The sequence below is a fragment of the Cololabis saira genome, chromosome 5 (assembly GCF_033807715.1).
Source record: "Cololabis saira isolate AMF1-May2022 chromosome 5, fColSai1.1, whole genome shotgun sequence".
NCBI classification, from domain to species: Eukaryota; Metazoa; Chordata; class Actinopteri; order Beloniformes; family Belonidae; genus Cololabis; species Cololabis saira.
In genome coordinates, this window is record NC_084591.1 from 33,126,231 (window position 1) to 33,151,882 (window position 25,652).

The 25,652-nt window shown below is 44.3% G+C and overlaps 2 protein-coding genes across 3 annotated transcripts; both read left to right on the forward strand.

Annotated features, from left to right (window-relative positions):
- Positions 1–537: 537 nt before the first annotated feature.
- arpp19b (cAMP-regulated phosphoprotein 19b) lies at positions 538–4,356 on the forward strand. The gene is made up of 3 exons (XM_061721707.1): positions 538–695; positions 2,165–2,287; positions 3,291–4,356. Exons 1-3 carry the CDS (start codon positions 651–653, stop codon positions 3,459–3,461), a joined length of 339 nt encoding a protein of 112 aa, XP_061577691.1. The 5' UTR covers positions 538–650; the 3' UTR covers positions 3,462–4,356.
- Positions 4,357–7,683: 3,327 nt separating this feature from the next.
- Positions 7,684–25,332, forward strand: LOC133444117 (unconventional myosin-Va-like). 2 transcript variants are annotated; one of them, XM_061721641.1, is made up of 40 exons: positions 7,684–7,800; positions 8,705–8,815; positions 9,289–9,457; positions 10,466–10,610; positions 10,702–10,858; positions 10,939–11,082; positions 11,250–11,331; positions 11,453–11,560; positions 11,635–11,741; positions 12,405–12,670; positions 12,759–12,840; positions 12,940–13,080; positions 13,212–13,337; positions 13,526–13,609; positions 13,844–13,969; positions 14,080–14,177; positions 14,282–14,368; positions 14,464–14,572; positions 14,654–14,865; positions 14,965–15,121; positions 15,222–15,461; positions 15,581–15,829; positions 16,032–16,125; positions 16,211–16,347; positions 16,446–16,568; positions 18,293–18,427; positions 18,530–18,586; positions 18,696–18,923; positions 19,088–19,155; positions 20,540–20,614; positions 20,688–20,886; positions 21,007–21,100; positions 21,184–21,327; positions 21,413–21,567; positions 21,648–21,737; positions 21,828–21,978; positions 22,063–22,345; positions 23,773–23,947; positions 24,035–24,115; positions 24,210–25,332. In XM_061721641.1, exons 1-40 carry the CDS (start codon positions 7,783–7,785, stop codon positions 24,360–24,362), a joined length of 5,460 nt encoding a protein of 1,819 aa, XP_061577625.1. In that variant the 5' UTR covers positions 7,684–7,782; the 3' UTR covers positions 24,363–25,332. The 2 variants fall into 2 exon arrangements, with proteins under 2 accessions (XP_061577625.1, XP_061577624.1); XM_061721640.1 differs by having other exon boundaries at positions 20,688–21,100.
- The last annotated feature ends 320 nt before the right edge of the window (positions 25,333–25,652 follow it).

Here is a 25,652-nt window from a genome sequence, read left to right on the forward strand (position 1 = left end):
GAAAGTAAATTTTTAAGAAGTAATGCAGAAGCTGATTTTGCTATCAATAACTTTGAGGTGTGCATAGATGGAAACTCACTAATGCATGTGGACTTACGAAATGAAAGTAATATACAGGACTGTCTCAGAAAATTAGAATATTGTGATAAAGTTCTTTATTTTCTATAATGCAATTAAAAAAACAAAAATGTCATACATTCTGGATTCATTACAAATCAACTGAAATATTGTAAGCCTTTTAATATTGATGATTATGGTTTACAGTTTAAGATTAAGATTCCCAGAATATTCTAATTTTTTGAGATAAGATATTTGAGTTTTCATGTAAGCCATGATCAGCAATATTAAAATAATAAAAGGCTTGCAATATTTCAATTGATTTGTAATTAATACAGAATGTATGACATTTTTGTTTTTGTAATCGCATTACAGAAAAAAACAATATTCTATTCTTCTGAGACAGTCCTGTATAAGTAGAGTGACGGTGTAGCTGGCTGCATCTGCGTCTCTGGCATCTACATCTCTCTGCCATCGACGTCTCTGGCATCGACTGGACGGCCTGGTACTGCACAGCTTGGCGCTACTTCACACCTTCTGTTTGCTCAGGTTCATCCTCCTTTCGGTAAAAAGAGAAAAGCTTCGGTGCAACAATGTCTGAGGAGGTTGAAGGAACAAGGACCCCGGAAGAGCAGCAGGTAAAGTTAAAACCTTCACTTAAATCAACTAATCTGAGCAATTAGCACTGCTAGCACGTGAAAATTGGGGGAATTAGCAGGAGGAAGCTAGTTAGCCGGCTAGTTTTGATGGATTTAAACCTCCTGAATGCCACCGGAGTTGCATCAGTATATATATATATATAAACCCCATCGATCCCGCTGTGGTTACATCAACATCCTGCTGCCGTTTGTTGGTGGTATAAAGCGGATCTTGGGTGGATGTTGCCTACACCTTTGTTTGGCCCTGCTAACCATGCTAGGACTGGCCTGGTCTCTGCAAACACGTTATACTTTATTAGGGTGTAACGATGCACTAATCTCACGATACGATACACGATATTGAGGTCACGATAACGATACGATATTATAGCAGTTTCTTTTTAACAACCTTGAATGAGGAACATATGACTGGAAAAAATGTCTTTTATTTGAAAGACACAACATACAAAACAATACTGTGTGTTTGCCCTATTGTTACAGTTTGTAATGCTTTATAACTGTTTAAGTTTTAAAGAGAAAGCCAGGCCAACCATTTTCCACAAACTGAACTAAAAGTAATTGTCAGGTTTGCATTATGCATCTTCAGTTTCATACAAGTACAAATATTTTGCCACAAACTGAATAGTTTCTCTCGTGTATGATTTGACTTTTTTCCCTTCCAGAAATTTAACAACTAAAATTAAATAAATAAATACAAGTAAATAAATACATACAATTTTACATCATAAAAAAGATTGATTTATGCTCACTTAAGTGTAAGAGATTTATTTTTGTTAAGAAGGTTATTTTGGTAATTCAGGGTTGATTATTTTATAAATATTCTTTATATTCTGACGTAAATCAGGGACTATAATTACACTAGTCAGTTTATCTGTAGTGATTAGTCTGTTTTAGATTGGGCGGAGTGATACGCCACAGTACGGCACTAGGTGCTGTGTTGATGTTCTAAAATCCTACACTGTTGAGGGACATTAAAGTACACTGGAACTCAGCAGAAGTTGTCCCCGTGTTTATCCTACTCATGACCCCAAAAACGTTTAATTTAATAAGGTAAGGCTTAACTCTACACCAGCCTTGCATAAGTAAAAGTTCAGAGCTCAAAACGGGACCACAAAATGGGACTAGTTTCTTCTGAGCGGAGTAAGATTTTGGTCCGTGGGTCGAGGCGCGGTCGTCACCAATACACTGCACGTTTCTAGTCAACACAATAGATTAATATTAATAACCCAATATCGCGATACACTTTGTCACCTCCACGACACGTATCGTGACGTTTTTGTATCGCGAAATTTCGTGGCACGATATATTGTTACACCCCTATACTTTATTAACACGCTTATACTTAAACAAGTGCAAACATGCACAGTTTTAATTTTCCCCTATTTCACATGTGCTCTCGGTGGGTTTGTTTTGTGTCGTGATGGGGTTTTGTGCCCATGTGTGTGCAGGAGATGGACGACACCGTGACCAGCCCGGAGAAGGCGGAGGAGGCCAAGCTGAAGGCCCGGTACCCGCACCTGGGGGCCAAGCCGGGGGGCTCCGACCTGCTCAGGAAGAGGCTGACGAAGGGGGTGCGTTTCTACTTCAGTCTAGGGCTGCCACCTTTAGAAATAAGAGATGCCCCGATTTCAGCAGTGCAGGAGCCAAAAAAAAAACCCAAAACTTCTAAACAGCATAAAAATGTGTTTATTTTATATGAAAAAACAAAATGCTTTGATCTAAAGTTTAAAGTGCTTTAGTACCATTGAACCTGCAACAGCCAACCATACTAGCAACTGAAATAGCCTCCTATTCTATGTATGTCCACATCAGCCCAGATGTATAATATAACCTACAGGTGAAGAATATGGTGTAAAAGTTAACTTATTTCAATAATTCAACTTAAAAGGTGAAACTAATATATTACCTAGTCTTATTACATGCAAAGCAAGATATGTTAAACCTGTATTTGTTATAATTTTGATGATGGAATTGTTTATTGATTTCATAAAATATTCTCTAATTTATTTTTTATTTGGGATTTTCATAAACTGTGAGCCCTCATCAAAATAACAAATAAAGGCTTGAAATATCTCACTTTGAATGTAGTGGGGAAATAATATATTTTATTTCACCTTTAGTTAAATTTACTACGAATGAAGTTTTGCAATATATTCAAATTTTCCCACCTTCACCTGTATATTATGACATCAATAAATAAGAGCATAATATGTGTCCGTATTGGTTCAATACAGAACGCAACTTTTAATTCCAACCCCTACCTGGAGGTGAAGCCCGAGTCCTCCCCGCTGTCTGGCACACACATAGAAAGATATGGGCACAGACGCAGCAGGTCCTGTTGTCCCGCCACAAAGATTTTGCTGGCCTTAATGTTTCCTGTTTTATTGTGTTCATTTTTGTTAAATTTAGTGTTGATGTGTGTGTGACAGACGTTTGTGTGTATGGGGCGTTAATGAAAATACGGGACAAATCCATATTTTACGGGACGGGTGGCAACCCTACTTGAGTTACTCACAGAAATAAAGTCCAGGCTGGTAATGGCTCTCATTTTTATATACCTGCCTCTTTGTTCAGCAAAAGTATTTCGACTCTGGTGACTACAACATGGCTCAGGCCAAAAAGAAGAATAAGCAGTTGCCTTCAGCCCCAACGGAGAAGACCGAGATCACGGGGGGACACATCCCAACACCTCAGGACCTGCCTCAAAGAAAGACTTCCATTGTGGCCAGCAAGCTGGCCGGTTGACGGTTCCCGGTCACTGTTTAGCTATCATTCCACTGCCCACTTGACATTTACCTGCTGTTTACATCTTATTTTTTGCTTTGTATGTATTCTCTAACATGGTATGTACTAAAATGAAAACTCGAGAACAACTGTTAGGAGCTGATTTGTCTGATAAATCCATTTATAGCTGAAAATTTATTTCAAGATTTTGAGGACTGAATTGTTTTTGAAGTCTGAACATAATATCACACACATTTTCATCATTTCATGTGAAACGTTCACATTTAAGGACCTGCCTCCATAGAAATTGTCAGTGGAACAGCATATACAGGGGTTCTGTTTTCACCAGGAAACAGGACTCTGTTGATAATTGAGGAAAAAAACGACGGCAGATGGACTAAATACCAGGCACTGTTAATGTATGTTAAAAATAGAAATACAGTTATCAGCTTTTCTTGAAACGGTTTCGGTGTTCACCTGCTCAAATGGAGGCAAGTCTGTTTTAAATAGTGAAATGTGAAGCAATCTTACTTGATTTCTTTTTTCTCATCTACTCTTCTGGCTGTGAGATTTAATCTAACTTTGTGCTTTGAAAGTACTAAAAACTGGATGATACATAGCTTTGTTCCCTGTTGCGTTAACCTGAGTTTGCAATGACTTGCTGCTGTTCTTCACATCCTTCTGACCTCCTAGGATAACCTTAAAAGTAACAAACCATCGTTCCTCTTGAGCAATATTTGCTCCATCACTGAGAATGTTGGTTGTGAATTTTGCCTGAAATGTTTTTCTCTGTCCGACTGGAATTACCGAGGATTTTATGAGAAGAAACCCACCACACGTCTGGAGTGTGCATGTGCATTTACTGTGCAGGAACACTGTGCCATTTGTTTTGTAAATAAAATAGTTTTTCATAATATCTTGATTTCACGTGACTTTACCATTGTGTTTATTACTTCGACTTCTTGACATGACTGACATCCATCCAAGAAAGAGCAGTGTGTTATGTTTGAGCTCAATTCAGTTTATTTGGGAAGGGACAGTGTACATTCATATACATTTAGAATTAAAAATGCAAATGCACCCAATTTTAGCTACAGAGCTAGTTTCCATTGGCAGTCCCCTGGCTAAAAATATAAAAGACAAGTTAGGACAAATACAAATAAAGCGTGCAAAAAGTTTCTGTTCTTGTTATTTTGCTTCTATTTAAGATAGAAGGAACAGGAGGACAACCTGCATCAACCAACATCAATCTTCATACTAACACGATCTTAGACAAGATGTACTCAAATGTACATTCGAATTTTGTGTTATTCTAATTGAAAAACATCCTTTAGTAAAAGCACGGGTTAAATGTTCTTTATCTCTGCATAATGGCAAAACAAAATGCTGATACCTATGATAAATTTTTTTTTTTTTTAAATACACAAATGTATATAATGCAGTGTTGGAGTTTAATTCAGTGTTCCAACATCTGAATTACATTTACCTTTGGCAATCAAATTTCAGGACTTTTTTTTTCAATTAAATGAACCACAGTCATTCAAGGGAGGTGTTTTATTCTCAAACTTGAGTGGAAACCAAACCAGGTACCAATATTAGATGCCAATCAAAGTCAGTCCAGTAAGGAAGGAGCAAAAATTGCAGTGTTACTGACCACTGGGGGTGGCTCCGAAAACAAGTCGGTCTCCACTGATTTTCCAGCAGAAATAAACATTTACAGAGGGTTCAAAAAGTTTTGCTCTCCATCGTTAAGAGTTCACATTTATAACAACTGTACCAAGCGGAAGTATTTAGATCCCCTACTCAACCAGCCTGTGATGCCTGGAGCAGTAGGGCCCAGTGGAGATGTGCTCGTCCCCATTTCAGCTCTGGAAGCACCCAGTTAGAGACACCATTCAAGGATTACAAAGTTTCTAAAGATTTAAGTCTTGAATATGTGGCTGTACAGCTGAAGGCCTCATCCAGAGTCATGTTTCTGAATGTTTACACCCCCCCCTCACACACACAAAAAAATACTGTGCAGACTTCTCGGTGAACTGCCGTCTATGATCTGTGTTGATTTAACAGTGTACTTATTGTTGGGGATTTTAACATCCATGTGGACAACTGTCAGGACAAAGGGACTAAACACCTGAGTTAACACACTGGACAACTTTGGGCTGACTCAGCATGTAACAGAGGCCACGCACAATGGGGGGGACACTCTAGACCTGCTGGTCTCTGAGGGTCTGAGCATCTCCAAGGTTACTGTGTCTGATGTGGGCCTGTCTGATCACTCCTGGTGTGGGTGTGTCTGGTCACTCTGATCACTCCTGGTGTGGGTGTGTCTGATCACTCTGATCACTCCTGGTGTGGGTGTGTCTGGTCACTCTGATCACTCCTGGTGTGGGTGTGTCTGGTCACTCCTGTATCTTCTTTGAGAAGACGATTTTCGTGGACCCAAATGTCTCGACAGTGATCTCTAAACGGTGTATAACTGAAAACAGTAGTGAGATCAGCTGCACCTGAATATCAGAATCTGTAGTTCTACTGACTTTATCTCATTGTTCCAATGTCTTTCTTTTGTATTTACATTTTAAACCCTGCCCTTTATTTATGTTTTAATGTATTTGCAAAGCACTTTGGATCACCTTGTTGTTGTGCTATACACAGTACTGCAGTTGAGGGGGGATGGCATCCCCACTGAAATAAAAACGGTCCAAATCATCCCCCCTGTAAAACTGCCATCCCCCCTTTCCATCCCTTATGTCATTTCATCAACATTTAGAGTCATCACCAGAAAAATAAAACCAGAAAAATGTGACAATTTACACCTGTTTCAGGTAAATCTTCACTTGAAATAAGTAGGAAAATCTGCCAGTGGGACAAGATTTATCTTCTCATTACAAGCAAAAAATCTTGTTCCACATGCAGATTTTTCTACTTATTTCAAGTGAAAATCTACTTGAAACGGGTGAAAATTGTTTTTTCCAGTGATGAGTCTTGTTTTAAGTGTAATGAGATTTTTTTTACTAAAATGAGACATTTTAACTAGAAATAAGACAAATATTCTTGTTAAGATTTAGAGTTTTTGCAGTGATCCATTTTACTTATCCTGTGAAGGACAGAGGCATATTGATAAGTTCAGAAAACTGTTTTTTATTGTTGTGTTTTGATGTATTTGATGTAAGCCCAGTGGATATTTAAAGCTTACAGAAGGCTGCATTTAACTGCTGCTATGTCATTCCTGCAGTATTTCTGCAGGTGTTTTGGTCAGTGCTATTATTTGTAATATATTATATTATTTGTAATCAGCACAAATTATCTGTCCCCATATGATAAAATCCACCACCCCCCTGATTTTTTTTTACAACTCGAGTACTGTCTACCAGTGAATGTGAGAGTTTTCTTGTGTACACATAATTTGTTTGGAAAATTCAATAAAACAATTTTCTTTTAAAAAATCAGGATAATGTCCTAGTATTTAAATATATCACTTAATCTTCTGCTGTTACCCACCGCCTAATTTAACTGACATCAGTTGAATAAGCTGGCACTTATTTTTGTCCACTTAAAGCACTGCATCCATGCCATCATGTGCGCGAGACAACTGTTCCAAAACATTCCCCATGGTCATGATGTTCATATCTGCGCACGGCGCAATTACAATGCAGAATGCATTGTGATCCCTCAGTGGTGGCTGCGCACATCTGCGCAGTGGGTGGCACCGCGAACATGCTGTTTCTGAAAGACGGAAGTGAAATGCTACACTCAAGCTAGCGGGGAAGCGAGTTGTGAGAAGTTGAACAAACTTTTGAAATTAGCGAAATGAAGCGCCACTATGAAAGTGGTGCTTCCAAAAGGAAGAAAAAGGAAGAGGCCAAATCAAAGGCTCACTCACTCACTCACTCACTCACTCACTCACTCACTCACTCACTCACTCACTCACTCACTCACTCACTCACTCACTCACACACTCAGATATCTATCCCTCACTCAGACCTCTCTTTTAAAATATTCTTTAAATAAATACCTTGCTTTTTGATATACAATGGTGTGTTATCTGAAACTCATTGTTAAAAGTTCGATGGGCCTCCTAGATAATTTCGCCTTGGGCCCCCAAATGGCTAGGACCGCCACTGACTTGTGGTTGTGACAAACGGACGCACCGCTGGGAGGCGCGCGTGTGTCGGCCCTCACTGCCTGACAGCCGTGGAGCAGCAGCAGCAGCGGTCCTGTCGTGGACAGACTTCACTCCAGCAGCGGAAACAGCAGCAGAAACAGCAGCAGTACCCGCGTCTCCGCCGCGGAGCTGCGTGAATGAGCCCCGGTTGTCCCCCGGGGGAGGTTTGAGGACGCGGACATGGAGCTCTACTCCCAGGTAGGTCTCCCCAGCCGGGGGGGAAGTTAGACTAAAGTTAGACTAAAGTTAGTTTGGTGTGTTTACGAGCGTTTCCGCCGGTAAGGGTTTACTTCAGACGCGTTCGTTGTTTTTTTTAAGACTTCGAAGTTTCAGAATGATGATTTATGACTTTTTCTATGAACCAAAGTTATCCATCCTGTCCACACTGAAGCCGAGGCTCTCTCTCCCTCTTTACCTCTCTCTCTCCCTCTGTCTCCCCCTCTTTCTCTCTCTCCCTCTCTTTTCCTCTTTCTCTCTCCCCCTCTCTTTCTCTCTCCCTCTCTATTCCTCTCTCTCTCCCTCTCTATTCCTCTCTCTCCCCCTCTTTCCATCTCTTCCCCTCTTTCCATCTCTCTACCTCTTTCCATCTCTCCCCCTCTTTGCCTCTCTTTCCATCTCTCTCCCCCTCTTTCAATCTATCCCCCTCTTTCAATCTCTCCCCCTCTTTCCATCTCTCTACCTCTTTCCATCTCTCCCCCTCTTTGCCTCTCTTTGCCTCTCTCTCTCCCTCTTTCCCCTTCTCTCAATAATAATAACTGTATTTGTCCCCAATGGGGCAATTAATTTTGCAGCAATATATACACATAGTAAAAAAAGACGAGTTTAAATCTAAAAATCCAAGCACCACAACAGCTACCCTTTCCTCATGGAATTGAGAAGGGAGATGCAGAAGGTACAAAAGAATATTTATGTCATGTGTTAGTTTTGACAAGTGGAAGTCTGAGCAATGTACCTGATGGGAGAAACTGAAACTCTTGGTGTAGAGGATGGAACAGTCTGATAGGATAGTTGTTGCTTTCCTATACAGCTGTTTGTTATACAGGTCCCTCTCTCCCCCTCTCTCTCCCTCTCTCTCCCCCTCTCCCTCCCTGTCCCTGCCCAGCGTGCCCGTGTTTGGCTCCCCGATGCCGTGGAGGTGTGGCGGTCAGCAGAGCTGCTGCAGGACTACCGTCCCGGGGACACCAGGCTGTCTCTGCAGCTGGAGGATGGCACGGTGAGATGGACCCGCCCTGGAGATGGAGACACCCAGGGTGGGGTTGGTTGGGTGGGGTGAGGTGCATAAATCCCTCCGTTATGAAAGATTGTCCTGGCAGCCGTGTTGCTGGAGAAGTAAACAAACATTCCCCTGCAGGGAAGAACCCAGTGTTCCTGTGTTGAACCCCACTAGAGCGACTGCTATAAGCCCCCAGCTGCAGAGTAGATGGACTGGAGGGTAACAGAGTACTTGGGAGGCGTTTCTGCAGCGCTGCTGCTCCTGCAGCGGCCCTGTCGAGTTGGGGCATGCACCAGATATGGAAATGAGGCCTGAAGTTATCTGAGCCGAGCACATTGGTCCTGTTGTTAGAGTTTTTCTTTCCTTCACCACTTGTTTACATTTGTATTTTCTGTCTTCGTCGCCTCCTCACAGGTTTAGCATTATTTTATGAGATGGAAGTGACTTTTTTTTTTTTGATATCCTGTTTCCAGAATGTGGAACACAAAGTAGAGCAGGCCAGCAGCCTGCCGCCGCTCAGGAACCCCGACATCCTGGTGGGGGAGAATGACCTCACGGCCCTCAGCTACCTCCACGAGCCCGCCGTGCTCCACAACCTTAAAGTGCGCTTTATCGACTCCAAGCTGATTTACACGTACTGTGGTAATGATCTTCACCTCCTTTCACTCTCTCCCTATCTCCGTCCCCGTCACCGTAGACTTTGGAGCCGTGCACGCTGGACGTACTGCCATAACCTGCCGCGTATCAGGCCCATGATCGGGATGAAGGCGGCCTGTAAAGGAGCACACGGCTGATAAAAACACTGCACTCTCCCCTCGGTGGACTAGTGGAAACATTAGTGTCAGGATATCTGAGCCTACGTTTCTTCTATTTGCAGTATAGGAGTGATGTTTTTTTAGGGCTGGGCGATATGGACCAAAAGTTATATCTCGATATTTTCTAGCTGAATGGCGATACTCGATATATATCTCGATATTTTTTCTGTGCCTTAATTGGGGTTTCCCCCAAAGCATTATAGCATAGCATCTCTGTTAGCTTCATTTTTTTCTGAGGCAAACCCTTAAAAAAACCTTCAGTTTTAATACAAAGGCTCGTGCCAAATGTCACACAGGTACCTTTGTTAACAGAGGTCTGCACAATATCAAAATGTATAAAACAAATGAAATAAAAATAAACTGCCTGCATATATAGAATAAAAATGCTTCTTGAATAAAATAAAACAAATATCCCTTTCCTGCATAACAATTAAATTAAAATACACTGTGCAATTAATACAATGTAGACAGTAACAGGCCGACTTTTCCACTGAGGTTGACAGTTGTGCAAATAACAAAATATTTGTGCAAATCTCAAATAAAACATTCAAGTCAATTTGTCAAAATCATTAAATTTTTTTTTTTTTTTTTTTTAAGAAATCGATATAAACGATATTGTCTCGTACCATATTGCGTTTGAAAATATATCGATATATATTAAAATCTCGATATATCGCCCAGCCCTATGTTTTTTTATAAACTTTGAGAGCATGTGAACAAAGCTGAGACTAATAATTCAGACTTGAAGATGGTGCTTATGATCCTTTACTCATGCATTTGCATCAGTGGCAAATAACAGCAGAGCTAAACTCCCGGTTTTCCTCCTGGAATGCAGGGATCGTCCTGGTGGCCATCAACCCTTACGAGAGGGTGCCCATCTACGAACCCGACATCATCAATGCCTACAGCGGGCAAAACATGGGGGATATGGATCCCCACATCTTCGCCGTAGCTGAGGAAGCATACAAGCAGATGTCCAGGTGTTTACCCACCAAAAAAACATTGTGTTTTACATTCAATGCCTCAAATGTCCTTTATATTTGATATGTATGTGCTCACCGTTTCACGCAGAGATCAGAGAAATCAGTCCATCATCATAAGTGGGGAATCTGGAGCCGGAAAAACCGTCTCCGCCAAGTACGCCATGCGTTACTTTGCCACGGTCAGCTGCTCGTCGGGGGGGGCCAGCATCGAGGAGCAGGTTCTGGCCTCCAGCCCCATCATGGAGGTGAAGCTCAGGGGGGCAGGAGCAGAAACACGGCTCACGGCAGGTTCCCAGATCACCGTTTGTGCTTTTTTTGATTTCAGGCCTTTGGGAATGCCAAGACTACGAGGAACGACAACAGCAGTCGCTTCGGGAAGTACATCGAGATCGGCTTTGACAAGAAGGACTGTATAATCGGGGCCAACATGCGGACCTACCTACTGGAAAAGTCTCGAGTTGTGTTTCAGGTAAAACTGCTCAAACTGGGCTGATTTAAAGCTTTTAAGACGTGATGTCGGGTTTTTAAAACATAACTATGGTGGATACGGTGACGATTATTTAAGATTAAGCCTGAATTGATCAGTGATCCTGTTTTAGCTGCACGTGGTTCCTGTTTTAAATCTGCTTCTCTCAGGCTCACGGAGAAAGGAACTACCACATATTCTACCAACTGTGCGCCTCCTCTCATCTACCAGAGTTCAAAGCCTTCAGATTAGGTCTGTGATGTCAGACGTCAGCTTCCTGTGCAGCATCGTCTTTAAATAATCGTCTCTAAATAAACGCTAGCACGCACGTAGTCAGAGCGATGACACCGTGTCTGTCTGTCCTGGGTTAAAGGGTGTGCAGATGACTTCCATGGCACTAACCAGGGTCAGAGTCCGGTCATCGCTGGAGTCGACGACGCCAAGGAGCTGTGCAGCACCAGGCGGGCGTTCTCACTCCTCGGTTGGTGGATGCAAACCTTCAGGGTTAGCTGACGTGATGGATCATCACTCATTGTTTTCATTGTCTCTTTGTAGGGATTTGTGAGACGAGTCAAATGGACATTTACCAAATTCTGTCGGCTCTTCTCCATCTCAGCAATGTGGAGGTGAAAGAAATGTCATCTGACAAATGCAGCATCTCGGTAAACTCTTTTTTTTTTTTTTGAAATTCTCTTTTTATTTAGAACAGCAGTATTCCATCTTACACATTTATGCATTCAATCTTTAAACTTAAATGATTCTGTCCCTACTGTCCTCCAGGCATTTTTTATGAACAGTAATTGAAAACACTATCAGAAAGATAAAGAAAAAGAAAAAATAAAGAAAATAAAAATAAAAACCAGGGAGCGCACCCATGTTTACAGTCATTACATCACATAAAAAAATAGTTCACATGAAATCGGATGTGATTGGTTTCACATACTCAGTCCATTTGGACCAGATCTTATAAAAGCTTTCTTTCTCAACCTTGAGGGAGGAAGAGATCTTTTCCATAACATAGATCTCGTAGATGATCCCAATCCAGTCGTCGATAGTGGGGGGTTCTACTTTCAACCATTTCCTTGTAAGACATTTCTTACTGGCTGCCAACAGTATAGTCAGCAGTTTTTTGTCTTTTCCATTCCACGTTTCGAACATTATGTCTCCCAAAAATAACGTTTTACAATTCAATGGCATGGTTACATTAAATATATTCTCCACATGCATCTGTATCTTCGGTAAACTCTTTTATCTTCGACCCTACATTTGACGTTGGAACACGTTGGTCTGTCTTTGGGTGACGTGGTTTCTGTCGCTGTTTCCAGCCGGACGATGCCCACCTGATGGTGTTCTGCCAGCTGATGGGGGTGCCTTGTGAAGAAATGGCCCACTGGTTTTGTCACCGGAAACTCAAGACCACGACAGAAACCTTTGTTAAGTCCGTCCCCAAGAGTGGTGCGGTCCACGGCCGAGATGCCCTCGCCAAACACGTCTATGCCCGACTGTTCGGCTGGATCGTGGACGGCATTAACAAGGCCTTAACGTCTGCAGGGACACAGCGCTCCTTCATCGGCGTGCTTGACATTTACGGGTATGTTTCCATAGCTGGGTTCATGGTGTTTCCCACATCCTGCTCCGTCTGGCCACATGTGGAGTGTTTCAGCGTCCGTGTGTTTCAGGTTTGAGACGTTTGACGTGAACAGCTTTGAGCAGTTTTGCATCAACTATGCTAATGAGAAGCTTCAGCAGCAGTTCAACCAGGTACAACCTTTCACTCCAGCAGGATGTGCTTTTTTTTTTTTTTGTCAAAACATGTGAAAACTTGTGAATCACACACACCCCCCACACCCCTCCCTGCAGCACGTCTTTAAACTGGAGCAGGAAGAGTACATGAAAGAGGAGATCCCTTGGACGCTGATCGACTTCTATGACAACCAGCCCTGCATCAACCTAATTGAGGCCCGGCTGGGCGTTCTGGACCTTCTAGACGAGGAGTGCAGGGTAAAAAGTCCCCACCCCTCCTCCACTGCAGCTCTATCCACGGCTCTGTGGACTCTCCTCCACACGCTGTGGAGTCTCTGAGTAATGCCGTGACTAACGGCTCTTAGTCATGCCTCTTCCTCTTCCCGCAGATGCCCAAAGGCTCTGACGACACGTGGGCCCAGAAAATGTACAACACCCTCCTGAAGCAGAGCGCTGGCTTTGACAAGCCCAGGTGGTCCAACAGCGCCTTCATCATCCACCACTTTGCTGACAAGGTGAAACCCAGTTAACGCGGCTCATGCTGAAGGGCGGCGGCGGCCCTGTGGTCAGCACGGCCCACAGAACCACGTCTCTGCATGTTAGAAGGCCATTTCAGTTCATTCTGGGCAGAACTGTTCAGCCTCTGAAGGACCTTTACACTCTGGGTCAAAGAGCACGGCGTGACTCGCTGCTTTGTGCCTAGGTGGAGTACCAGTGCGTGGGCTTCCTGGAGAAAAACAAGGACACAGTCAACGAGGAGCAGATACATGTGCTGAAGAAAAGCAAGGTGACCAGATGTGCACCCTCACTTCTGTCTGTGTCATAACACCTCTTCAGCAGCCGACAGGTCCAGAGCTGCTCATTTTGAATTACCTCTGAGTCGTTGGTCCGTGGGCACACGCCCTGCAATTGTTCAGCTCGAACTATCGGAGGAAATGCGCTCACGTTTGGGTTTTAGATTAAAACACTGCCACCTGGTGTTCAGTTTTGCTGTTTTAATCTTTCCAACTGGTCCTTTCAGTTTGACCTGCTGCTGAAGCTGTTTGAGGATGATAGTAAGGCGACGGGATCCGCTAGAAAACAGCCCAGCATCCCTGGAAGAGCTGGGAAAGCCCAGAGGGACAACAAGAGGACAGTTGGACTGCAGGTGAGAGCTTTACGGGGAGGCAACCTTTGAAAGTGTAACAGTGTTTGGCAGAGTTGTCGGTCTGCTCGTCTTCAGGAACGTTTGAAGGCATTTCTTGTGTTTTCATCCAGTTTCGACAGTCTCTGCATCTGTTGATGGACACCCTGAATGCTACAACGCCCCACTACGTGCGCTGCATTAAACCCAACGACAGTAAAACCCCTTTCTAGTGAGGATCTGTCTTCATTGGCACTCATCGTTGTCCTGATCCCCGGTTGAGAGACATGATTTTGTAACGACTGTCCATCCTGCTATCCGTTTCCTTGCATGAAGCCTGGATCCCGTCAGGACGGTGCAGCAGCTCCGGGCATGCGGCATCCTTGAAACAATCCGGATCTCAGCGGCAGGCTTTCCCTCCAGGTAACTCGTTTATCAGTAACAGAGTCCCAGGAGGATCGTTGATGCTGGTCCCATTTAACTGTTGAAATGACACATCCAACATCCTCACACTGCAGATGGAGCTATCAGGAGTTCTACAGCCGCTACCGGGTCCTCATGAAGCTGAAGGACGCCCTTCCCGACAGAAGACAAGCCTGCAAAAATCTCCTCGAAAAGCTAGTGAAAGTATGTTTTGAACACCGTGAACAAAAGCCGCCTCGTTTCTCCCTGAAACATCACACTTTTCATGCCGTGTCTCGCTCTCAGGACCAGGAAAAGTACCAGTGCGGCAAAAGCAAGATCTTCTTCAGGGCCGGCCAGGTGGCGTACCTGGAGAAGCTCCGTTCAGACAAGCTCCGCTCGGCGTGCGTCTCCATTCAGAAGACCATTCGCTGCTGGGTCGCCCGCAGGAAGTACCTCCGGATGAGAGAGTCGGCCGTCACCATTCAGAAGCATGTACGCGCTCACCAAGCACGCAGGTAGGCGGAGACGATGGACGGCCGCAAAATCTAGATGTTCTGGAGCAGCAGAAACATTAAAAGGAGGAATCTTTTCTCTTCTTCTTTTGTTTGGGTCAGCTACACCAAATTCCTGCGGTGGACCAGAGCAGCGGTCGTCATCCAGCGTCATGTGAGAAAGTGGGCTTGTAGGAGACGCTACCTGCGGCAGCGCTCTGCAGCCGTCGCCATCCAGAGCCTCTGGAGGGCGCGCACGGCGAGACGGCAGTACTATAAGGTAAAGTCAAACCTAACAGTAACAGAAAAATATTGACACTATCGTGTTTTTGATTCCTGCTGTCGACCCTGACGTCCGCCGCTTGTTTCCGTGCGTGCAGCTGGTGTATGAGCAGAAGGCGGTGGTCGTCCAGAAGTGGGCGAGACGCTGGCTGGCCAGGCAGCGCTACAGACGCGCCCTCGCCGCCGTCACCCTGCTGCAGAGCTGCGTGCGGCGCGTCCTGGCCAAGAGGGAACTGAAGAAGCTGAAGGCGGAGGCGCGCTCCGTGGAGCACTTCAAGAAGCTCAACGTCGGCATGGAGAACAAGATCCTGCAGTTGCAGCACAAGATAAATGAGCAGGTGGGTGGTGCGTGAGAGTCTGGAGTTCCCGGGCACGGTTGTGAGAACAGTGCAGACCGAGGTCGTTGGAGGTTGTCGTATCACATGGAGAGCATGAGTTTGTTTCCTCCCCCCTGCAGCACAGAGAAAACAGAGAGCTCAGTGAGCGGCTGGCTGCTCAGGAGAAGACGCACTCCTCCGAGAGAGACGGTCACAGCAGGGAGACAGAAAAGCTGCGTAACTCGGAGCACGAGGCCCGGGCCAGAGCAGAGAGGGTTCCTTCCCTGCTGGAGCAGCTCTCCGTCCTCCAGCACCAGCTGGACACCGTCCGCAGGGAGAGGGACGACCTGGAGGAGCAGACCAAGCTCTACAGGGAGCAGACGCAGCAGGTCGGCCCACGCCCTCACAAGCCTCACGACGTGTTCTGTTGCTGGGTGTCTGGTCTGGTGGCATGAGGGATGAGAGACTGAGCATTTTACAAAGTGACTTTTAGTTGATTTTATGTAGAACTGTACATCTTCTACTCTTGTATGTAACAGCTGGGTTGTGTGTCATGAATATACACGGTGTGATTATCTAAAACCTGTCCAGGTGGTGGATGAGCTCAACACGAAGAACAGCCAGTTGAAGAGCAACGTGGACCAACTGAACGAGGACCTTCTCAGACGAGCTCGACAGGCGACAGGTATTCGTGCAGCTCACTCCAGATCCTAGCGGTCACCAGGAATGGCCGAATGTGGAGGGAATAAAACCTGACTGTTTCCACTCAGAGTTTAACTTCGACAACAACCAACAACTGGAGAAGAACTTGACCGAGGAGCGTTCCCGCTACCAGAGTCTGCTGGGAGAGCACCTGGACCTGGAGGACCAGCACCGCCGCCTGCAGGAGGAGATGGACCTCAGCGCCGTGAGGACCTCTGTTGTTGCTTCACTAAATTACTGTAAGATCTTAAGTCGGTAACAAACCTCAGTCGCTCAGAGGGAAGTTTTTATCTCCCTATAAAGGTGGAGCAGAAATCCAGCAACTCCAGTCACAAGAGAACCGACTCCAGCTACAGCAGCAACTCATCGGACTTCTCTGAGAGCTCGGCCTTCTCCGACGGTGAAGACGGCTCCGCCCAGAGTCAGGTGAGGTGTCAACGCTCTGTCGCCGGCTGTGACCTGCTGTTTTTATGGTTTCACTTCAATTATAAGAAGTTTTTGTTCTTTAAACTCTTTAATGTAGTTATTTTCGTATATGTATACATGTAACAGTACATAATATAAAGTAAAATAGTACAAGAGCGGGCATACAAATTCTCATTAAGTTGAGCGAGCACTGGCTTTGTCTTTGAATAATGTCAATTTTCTCCAGTTTTGTGTAAAGTCACCTGCTTTGATTTGCAGATGAAAGGTCCTTTTTTCCATTGCGTAGATCTCCTCCATAATGTCCATCCAATGTCCTGTTTGTGGAGCGTCACTTTTCAACCAGTTTCTCGTAATGGCCTTCTTATAGGCAACAATCATTATTTTGAAGAGGTACCTATCTTTTTTCATAACAAATCCTTCAATGGGATCAATACCAGATACAGTGTCCCTGGGAACCTTATAATTTAAAATTACTTCCAAAAGCCCAAAACTGTCATTCCAGAAAGATTGTAATTTGGTACATGACCGACAGAAAATAAGACTGTGATTGGCATTATAGCTTCCACATTGTCTCCAACATTTTTGTTGTAATCTACTCTGTGTGCTTCTAATTTGAGGCGTGACAAAGAAACGTGTCAGATTTTTCCATCCAAACTCTCTCCAGCGTTTGGAGCTTGTAGAGCTATGTTGTGTTTTGCATAATAGGATCCACTCACACTCTGAAGTTTTGGTCTGTAATTCACCTTCCCATTTAGATTTTATATACAGTGAAGTGTTACCATTACGTTTCTGTAGACATGTGTATAGTTTAGAGACAGCTTTGGAGGGCATTTCCTTGTAGGCATTCAAGATCATTTTAATCAGCACATTACTTTCTGATGATATAACAATTTTTACCCGTGTATAAAAAAAGTGATTTAGTTGTAAGAAGCTAAACAGATCTCTGTTTTCTAGTTCAAATTAGTTTTTAAGCCTTTCAAATGATTTAAAAATGTTACCTTCTGTCATTGTGCATATGGCTGTAATACCTCTATCTGTCTATGTTGTAAAGGTTTTGTCAGTTTGTCCTGGTCTGAAAATATAAGAGGTTTGAGGTTTTAAAAGCAGCACATTTTAATTTGGTTTTCTTCTGGATTCCTGAGCACCTTTTATTCAAGTGGAATTCACTTTTACTTTAATGACACTGCAGAATTATTTTCCATGAGACTAATTTTCTTCAGGGGAAGAATGTAAAGGTCTGAAAGTGGAGGACATTAACACTTTATGATATTTTTGGTTTATTGAATAGCAGGTTCAGAGAGAACCTGCTGTGATCTGGATTCATTGATTACCTCTGACTGAGTTTGGGTGAGGAGGCGGTCGGCCCAGCCCTCCCTCTACCTAGTTACCTCCTCCAGCTACTGGGAGACGTAATCGCCCCAGAGGGGTCCAGTTCCAGTCCTGGAGGGGCTTTAGATGTTTCCCTGCTTCACGCACCTGATACACCTGATACACCTGGCCGTGTGCAGACCTGGAGGACGTGCTGACGGTGACCGTTAGTGAGAATCAGGTGGGTTCAAGCAGGGAAACATCTAAAACTAACCTGTCACAGGCACGGACTCTTGAGACGAGATGTTCCTTCCTTGGACTAACTGGGGAGCTATTTGATGCTCTTCTGTGGTATGATCCCATCAGTGCAGCATTCTGGACGGCTTTATCCAGCCAGGCTCTCTGTGCTTTGTTAGGATAAGACCCCGGCGACGGTGGACCTGCCAGTTCTCCTCAAGCTCCAGAGGAGGGTGAAGGAGCTGGAGCAGGAAAAGCAGTCACTATGGCAACAGCTGGACACAAGAGAGGAATCTCAACAAGAAAAGGCAAAAGTATGAAAACCTCTACTTAAAATCCATGAAGGTTTTATCTGTCATTAGTCATAATTTTGGATGCTAGCTCATGTTTACGTTGTGTGATCACTTTCTGAAAAGGAGGCTGAGAAGCAGAAAAGTGTTGGTAGAACAGAGCTGGACTTGGAGACGCTGAAGGTACGACCGCTCAACAGGTTCTACGCATTAAACAGTCCGTGATAATGTTTCTTAACATTGGATTGATGAGAGGAAAGAGACACAGCAAATATTGATTTGTGTAACTCAGCGACGAGAGCTGGAATCTGAGAACAAGAAACTGAAGCAGGATCTAAACGAGCTGCGGACGTCTCTGACGAACGAGAGCAGCGCCGCGGCGCCGCCGGCGCCCGGTTCTCTGCCCTACGACGTTCTGCTGGAACAGCTGACCTCCTCCAACGAGGAGCTGGAGATGCGGAAGGAGGAAGTGCTGCTCCTGCGCTCACACATGGTTCGCCAGGAGGCCCTCAAACACAAGGTGGGACGTCAGATCAGGGTTTTTACTATTTAGGACGTAATATTCTATAATAATCATTTTTAGTTAAAAAGTCACTTTTGGAATAAAATGTAACCTAAATTAAGAAATATAACAATGTTAAGTGTTTGTATTATTTAATACAGAAGTATTTTATACTTTTTCAGGACTCTGTACTTGGAGAAGGTGTTAACTTAGAAATGAGCGACGTCCCGTCCTTTAAAGACGTTGACAGGTAAGAGCACTTTATTTAGGTTCTGCACACCAGTGAGGGTTCTTGAGAATTCCCTGAAGTTTGTCTCCAAACGGAGGCCGTAGAGCAGGGGTATTCAACTAGATTTGGCCGGGGGCCACATCTGCAAAAGGACTGTATGGAGAGGGCCGCACAATTTGAAAATGTGGGGGTTTTCAAAATGTATTTTGCACTCAAAGACGAAGACTTATGTAAATATAATACATTTGTATTATACATTTGAATATATCTAGTTTACATATGAATTATGTATTAATTGTCTCCAGATTTAGTAATTGTGAATGTTAAATATAATATTCAGATAAAGAAATATTATTTTGAATGCAAGTTCATTTTGAAACCATGCATTGTGCAAACTTAATGAAATTGATATTGACCTACTTTTAATAAAACACGCCATAATGACAAAGCACCACTTTCCACCAAGATTTCCTTATTTTAATATTATATTAAGCATTGAGCACAACCATTTTAGTCCATAGTAGCCAGTTATAAAAATATTATTAAAAAAAATAAAAATTAAATTTTTTTTTTTTTCAAGAAACACCCCCTTTTTTTAAATATGACCGGGGGCCACATAAAAGCTTCTGGCGGGCCGCATGTGGCCCGCGGGCCGCCAATTGAATAGCCCTGCCGTAGAGGGTTGTAAAGGGCCTTGAGATGCATCTCTGATCGTCTGAAGGTCCTAACACCTCAGTACTTCTGAGTATGTTCACTTGTATTTTCTGCCACAACTGAAATCTTCTGTAAATTGTTTTTAGTGCACAATACGTTTCTTTAAACTTAATCCACTTTATGTTTGTTCAGGCCCCAACTGAACTGAGTATTTCACAACAAAAGTAATTTTAGGTCACTTTAAAGAAAAAATACACAAGTAACATTCAACTTCAAAGAAATAAAATCCAGTTCAGTTAAATTAAGGTGTAATTCAATGAAGTTATAACCCAGTTCCACGTGGTATTAAAGTCCTTATATATACATAAATCTTTACTTTGATTCAGCCTCTCTGAGGCAACAAGCCTCACCCTCACGTCAGCTGAGTGGAGGAGGGCTTTTAGAAAAGGAAACCTCCAGCAGGACTGGGCTCGGGCAAGGCGCCACCTGCTGGAATGTGGGAGTGGGGGTGGAAAAAAAAACAAGACAGATACAGAGCAAATATAAAACCGCTAGACCAGCGACACCTGCTGGAACCAAAGGAGAAGTTAACAATGGTTGTAGTTTCAACAAAGAGAGCAGAGCAAGGAGTCTCACGCTTGTAGCCGCCAGACTCGGGAGCATCTCGGGAGCATCTCGGGGTACTCTGAGCCAGTGTCAATAAAAAGCTCCATCATTCAGAGTTGATGCAGGTTTCTGTGTTTGTCCTCAGATCCACGGACATCCACACGCTAAACGAGGACGGAGAGCTGTGGCTGGCTTACGAGGGGCTGAAGGAGACCAACAGGTAGGGAAGTACGGGACGGTACTTGTTGTGTTTCATGCTGTGGGGACGTTAACAGCGTCCCTCCCACCGGCAGGCTGCTGGAGTGCCAGATGCAGGAGCAGGAAGGGATTCATAATGAGCGGTACCTGCAGCTCCTTGACGAGGTGAACAAGCTGAAGAGTGAAAAGGACCAACAGCAGAGACTCCTGGCTCAGAGCCTCCTCTTGCCCGAAGATGCTCGAATAGATGCGAGTTTGAACCATGAGATCACGCGGCTCACCTCCGAGAACCTGGTGGGTCTGAACTTTAGAGCGGTCCCGTTTTTACACGGCACTGTTAGTACTTTCTGTAGTACTTTTAGTACTAACCCAGCGCAGGGTCTGTATTCATGTCTTTTGCTTGTGTCATTTCAGGAGCGAATGGAGCAACAAGAAAAACAAGACAAAAGCATACGCAAGCTGAAAAAGCAACTTAAATCCTACATGAGAAAAGTGGAAGAGTTTGAGGGTGATTTATGAATGAATTTATGCACAGTTATTGTAAATGTAGCATTTATCCTGTCATTGCTAACTTTGTCTTGTTGTTGTTAGCTAACGCTCAGCAAACAAACCCTCCCCCTGTGATGAGCGCTCCCGTCCGAGTGGTGAACATCACCCGCAAGGAGAAGGAGTACCAGGGCATGCTGGAGTACAAGGAGGGCGAGGCCGCCCGCCTGCTCAAGAACCTGGTCATAGGTGAGCCGGGTTTGTGTTGCTCTCACAGATCCATCTACACACATGTAGGTTTCATGTACAAAGCTTTGTGTTGTCGTCTTCTCAGACCTGAAGCCTCGCGGCGTCGCCGTCAGCTTCCTCCCGGGGCTCCCGGCCTACATCATCTTCATGTGCCTGCGGTACGCAGACTATGTCAGCGACGACAAGAGAGTCAGCACTCTGCTCAACTCCACCATCAGCAGCATTAAAGGGGTCATCAAGGTGCAGTATTTGACCGCCATCTTTGTAGATAACACGGCAGATGTGGGCATTGTGCTTTAAACCGTTACCTGTTCTTGCAGAGGAGGGGGGATGACTTTGAAGCGGCGTCGTTCTGGCTGGCCAACACGTGCCGTTTGATGAACTGTCTGAAGCAGTACAGCGGAGATGAGGTGGACTTCTGGAGGCCGTGATACCACTCTCACGTTTGCAAGTGTACTCGTCCCTGAATGAACCCTGGGTGCTACCCTTGTGTGTTACAGGCCTTCACGGTGCACAACACCCCGAAGCAGAACGAGCAGTGCCTGACTAACTTTGAACTGTCGGAGTATCATCAGCTGTTTGGAGATCTGGCCATCCAGATTTACCGTCAGATGATCAAATGCATGGAGAACAACTTGCAGCCCCTCATAGGTGGGAGCAGGTCACCTCACACAGCACAACAATTAGCATTTATATCAGTATAAAGTCTCTCTAAATGTGTGTTTTTGTGCATAGTGGCGGGCATGCTGGAGCATGAGGCGATACAAGGGGTCCTCGGCTCCAAACCAACCGGCCTGAGGAAGAGAAGCAGCAGCTTGTTCGGGGCGGAGGCTGTGACGGTGGAGGTGCTCCTGGAGCGCCTCAGCTTCTTCCACACCGCCATGAGTCAGCACGGGATGGGTGCAGACCTCATCAAGCAGGTCGTCAAGCAGCAGTTTTACATCATCTGCGCGGTCGCACTCAACCACCTGCTGCTGCGGAAGGACATGTGCTCGTGGAGCAAAGGCCTGCACATCAGGTACCGCAAAACCCTTTTATTCACCAAGATCAGATAACCACCAGCCCCCCCTGGTTCAGTGGGAATGGGGGCGGCATCAGTCCAGACAGACCCTCGTGCGTCACGGAGACGCCGCGACAGATGGCCGTGCATGCGCTCATTCATTCCCACCGCTAAGTGCTGTAATTAAATATCCAAGTCTGACTCTTAAAAAGAGCTTGATTGTTTCTCACTAATCCACTAAAAATTACATTAGCCTTAGATTTAAAGCCCCCATTTTCCCCCATGAAGTTTTCTCTTTCAGGCAAAAGCACAATGGGTCACATTTACTTTATATAATGTAATTGTGTGTACACGTGCTCAACTGGAAACTAGCTGTGTAGCCTCATACTATAGCCTCATAGTGTAGCCTCAGTGGGAAACTGCCAGGTTATATTCCAGATATTGTAGGAAACATTTTTATATACACGCATATATACCTGTATAGTTAAAGCTTTATATTATACAAAAATGTAGAGAAATCGCTAATCAATTTTTTGTTTTAGGATTTTCCTCAAAGGTCCAATGAACACTTAAAATTCCAAAATCAGAACTATTAAAGGAGCATGAGGCTCCTTTTAAGATATGAGACTCTCTAGCACCACCCTTCGCCACGACGGCCGTCGGGGGTACTGCAGCCAACAGCGAAGCCGGCACGGGAAAACGGGGAGAACCTGCATGCAGCGTCATGTTACGTCACATCCGCAGGACAGCGCGGGAAATTCGGGCCCCGAATTGCAGCACATTTTGCAGCACACAGCCTGTTCAAGGCAACGGAGAGATATACTAGAGGGCTCATTCATTTTGGTTTGGAACGCTTCATCTGACATTATTACTAGAAAACTTAAAACATATACAAATTTGTTTTCATAAATCCTGCCTCAATCCTGCCTCATGCTCCTTTTAATTCTTTTTTTTTTTTAATCAAATTTGAAGTTTAAATATATATTGATATTGGTAATATTTCATTTAAAGGAGCTTGAGGCCGGATTGAGGCAGAATTTATGAAAAAAATTCGTATACGTTTTAAGTTTTCTAGTAATAATGTCAGATGAAGCGTTCCAAACCCAAAAGAATGAGCCCTCTAGTGTATCTCTCCGTTGCCTTGAACAGGCTGTGTGCTGCAAAATGTGCCGCAATTCGGGCCCAAATTTCCCGCGCTGGGCTGCGGATGTGACGTCACATGACGCTGCATGTGCGTTCTCCCCGTTCTCCCGTGCCGGCTTCACTGTTGGCTGCAGTACCCCCAACGGCCGTCGTGGCGAAGGGTGGCGCTAGAGAGTCTCATTTCTTAAAAGGAGCCTCAAGCTCCTTTTTAAACTGTGAAAATTTCAGGAAATGTCTCAGTTCTTTACTAGTACGGGTGCGCGGCCCTGCAAACCCGACCTTTAACCGTCCGCCGTCCTCAGGTACAACGTTTGGCAGCTGGAGGAGTGGTTGGCGGAGAGGGATCTGACAGACTGCGGTGCCAAGGAGACGCTGGAGCCCCTCGTTCAGGCTGCACAGCTCCTCCAGATCAATAAGAAGACCGACGCAGATGCCAGAGCCATCTGCGAGATGTGCACGGCCCTCACCACGGCCCAGGTCCAACATCTGCAAAACTTCAGCCATCTAAATCTCCACACCCAGATTTTGCAAGTGCTCTTACCATTGTTGTTGTTCTGCTGACAGATTGTCAAAGTCCTGACCCTGTACACCCCCGTGATCGAGTTTGAGGAGCGGGTGACGACTGCCTTCATTACAACTCTCAAAGTGAGTACATTGAGGCTGTTTAATTTTCACCCTGGTGTACACCAGCAAGACTGTCTCAACTTGTCTCTATTTTCCTTTTTTATTATTGTTTTAGACTTTTCTGAAAGACAGGGACGAGCCTTCGTCCTTGATGATGGACGTCAAGAGAATCTTCTCCGTCACCTTCCCCTTCACCCCGTCGTCTGTTGCCTTGGAGACAGTTCAGATCCCAACCAGCCTTAACGTGGGCTTCCTCAACCGCGTCTAGACATGACACTTGTGGTCTAGCTCCTGTTTACATGAGGAGAGAAAAACAACAACAAAATTATACAAGATTCCATATTTATGTTGTTTACATGCATGTGCATATCAGGTTTGTGAAATTTAAACCAAAGAATAACAGTTTAAACCAAAAAGAAGGTGATCTCTTGCACACTATAAACTTGTTCCGGCGCCCGGTGTTGCTGATGCTGGTGTGAACGGTGGCTCATTTTATGTATAAAGTATTTGATTGATGATATCTAAACCCAGGCAAGGAAAGTTTGAGTTTTACATGTTGTGTCGGATTTTTGGAATATAATTATTTTCTAGATATTATGAATTTTGGGGGTTTTCATGACCAGATTTTTAAAAAGAGGAAAGAGGAAGACTTAAAAGTAACTTTCAATTCGCACCCATTTAAATGTCACAGATGTCTGTATTATTTGACTATATATATATATATAACTATATTTCTATTATGAGTAATGTTATACCAAAGGTATTTCTGCCGGGACAAAGCTGGAGCAACCAAAGAATAATTTATTTATACATCTATTTAACATGTCTTAATGTTGTCAGGCTTTCCTTTAAGGTGGTTTTATTGCCTTATAAATTCTGCACTTTTCTTACCGCTTAACAGTGGGGGCAGCGGGAACCTTTATTCCTAAATAAAACAACAACAAAACAAAAACATTGCACACAACAGTAAACCTGAATTATCTGGACTTCATTCAACACCTTGTTTAAGACCTTTTAAATGTATCCTGATTCAGAAATGTACATCTTAGCTGGTTTGCAAATGTTTAACATAAAAAGGCCTGCAGTCTCATAACTGGTTAACCGGTAACCTTGGAAACGAGGAATGTGTTAATGTGTTTCCTTATAAAATGTTTTCTCTGAAGTCAGAGTTCAGCACTCCTCTGTTTCTCACTTATGTTGTTCTATTTTGGATAATTTTTTTGTTCATATTATGTCAGTGTGATGATCAATATTTTTTTGGGGGGGGGGGTGTTGTTGCTTGGATGAGTCGCTCCTGTATCCGGTTTCTTTTGTGATGAGTATCCTTAATGAAACGAGCACACCCACTCGGTCAGCCGCTGTCACAAGACGGGGGGGCGGAGACAAGCGAAGCCCCGGCAGGTGAGCTGCAAGTCAGCGAGCAACAAACAACACCTGGAGCGTTTCCGCCTGGACTTTCACAATAAAGCTCTTGTATCATTAATACGCCTCATATTACCGAACATTGAGCCAACATTGAAATATTGATTGGGAAGAAAGCGTGAAGGAAAGAGAGTAA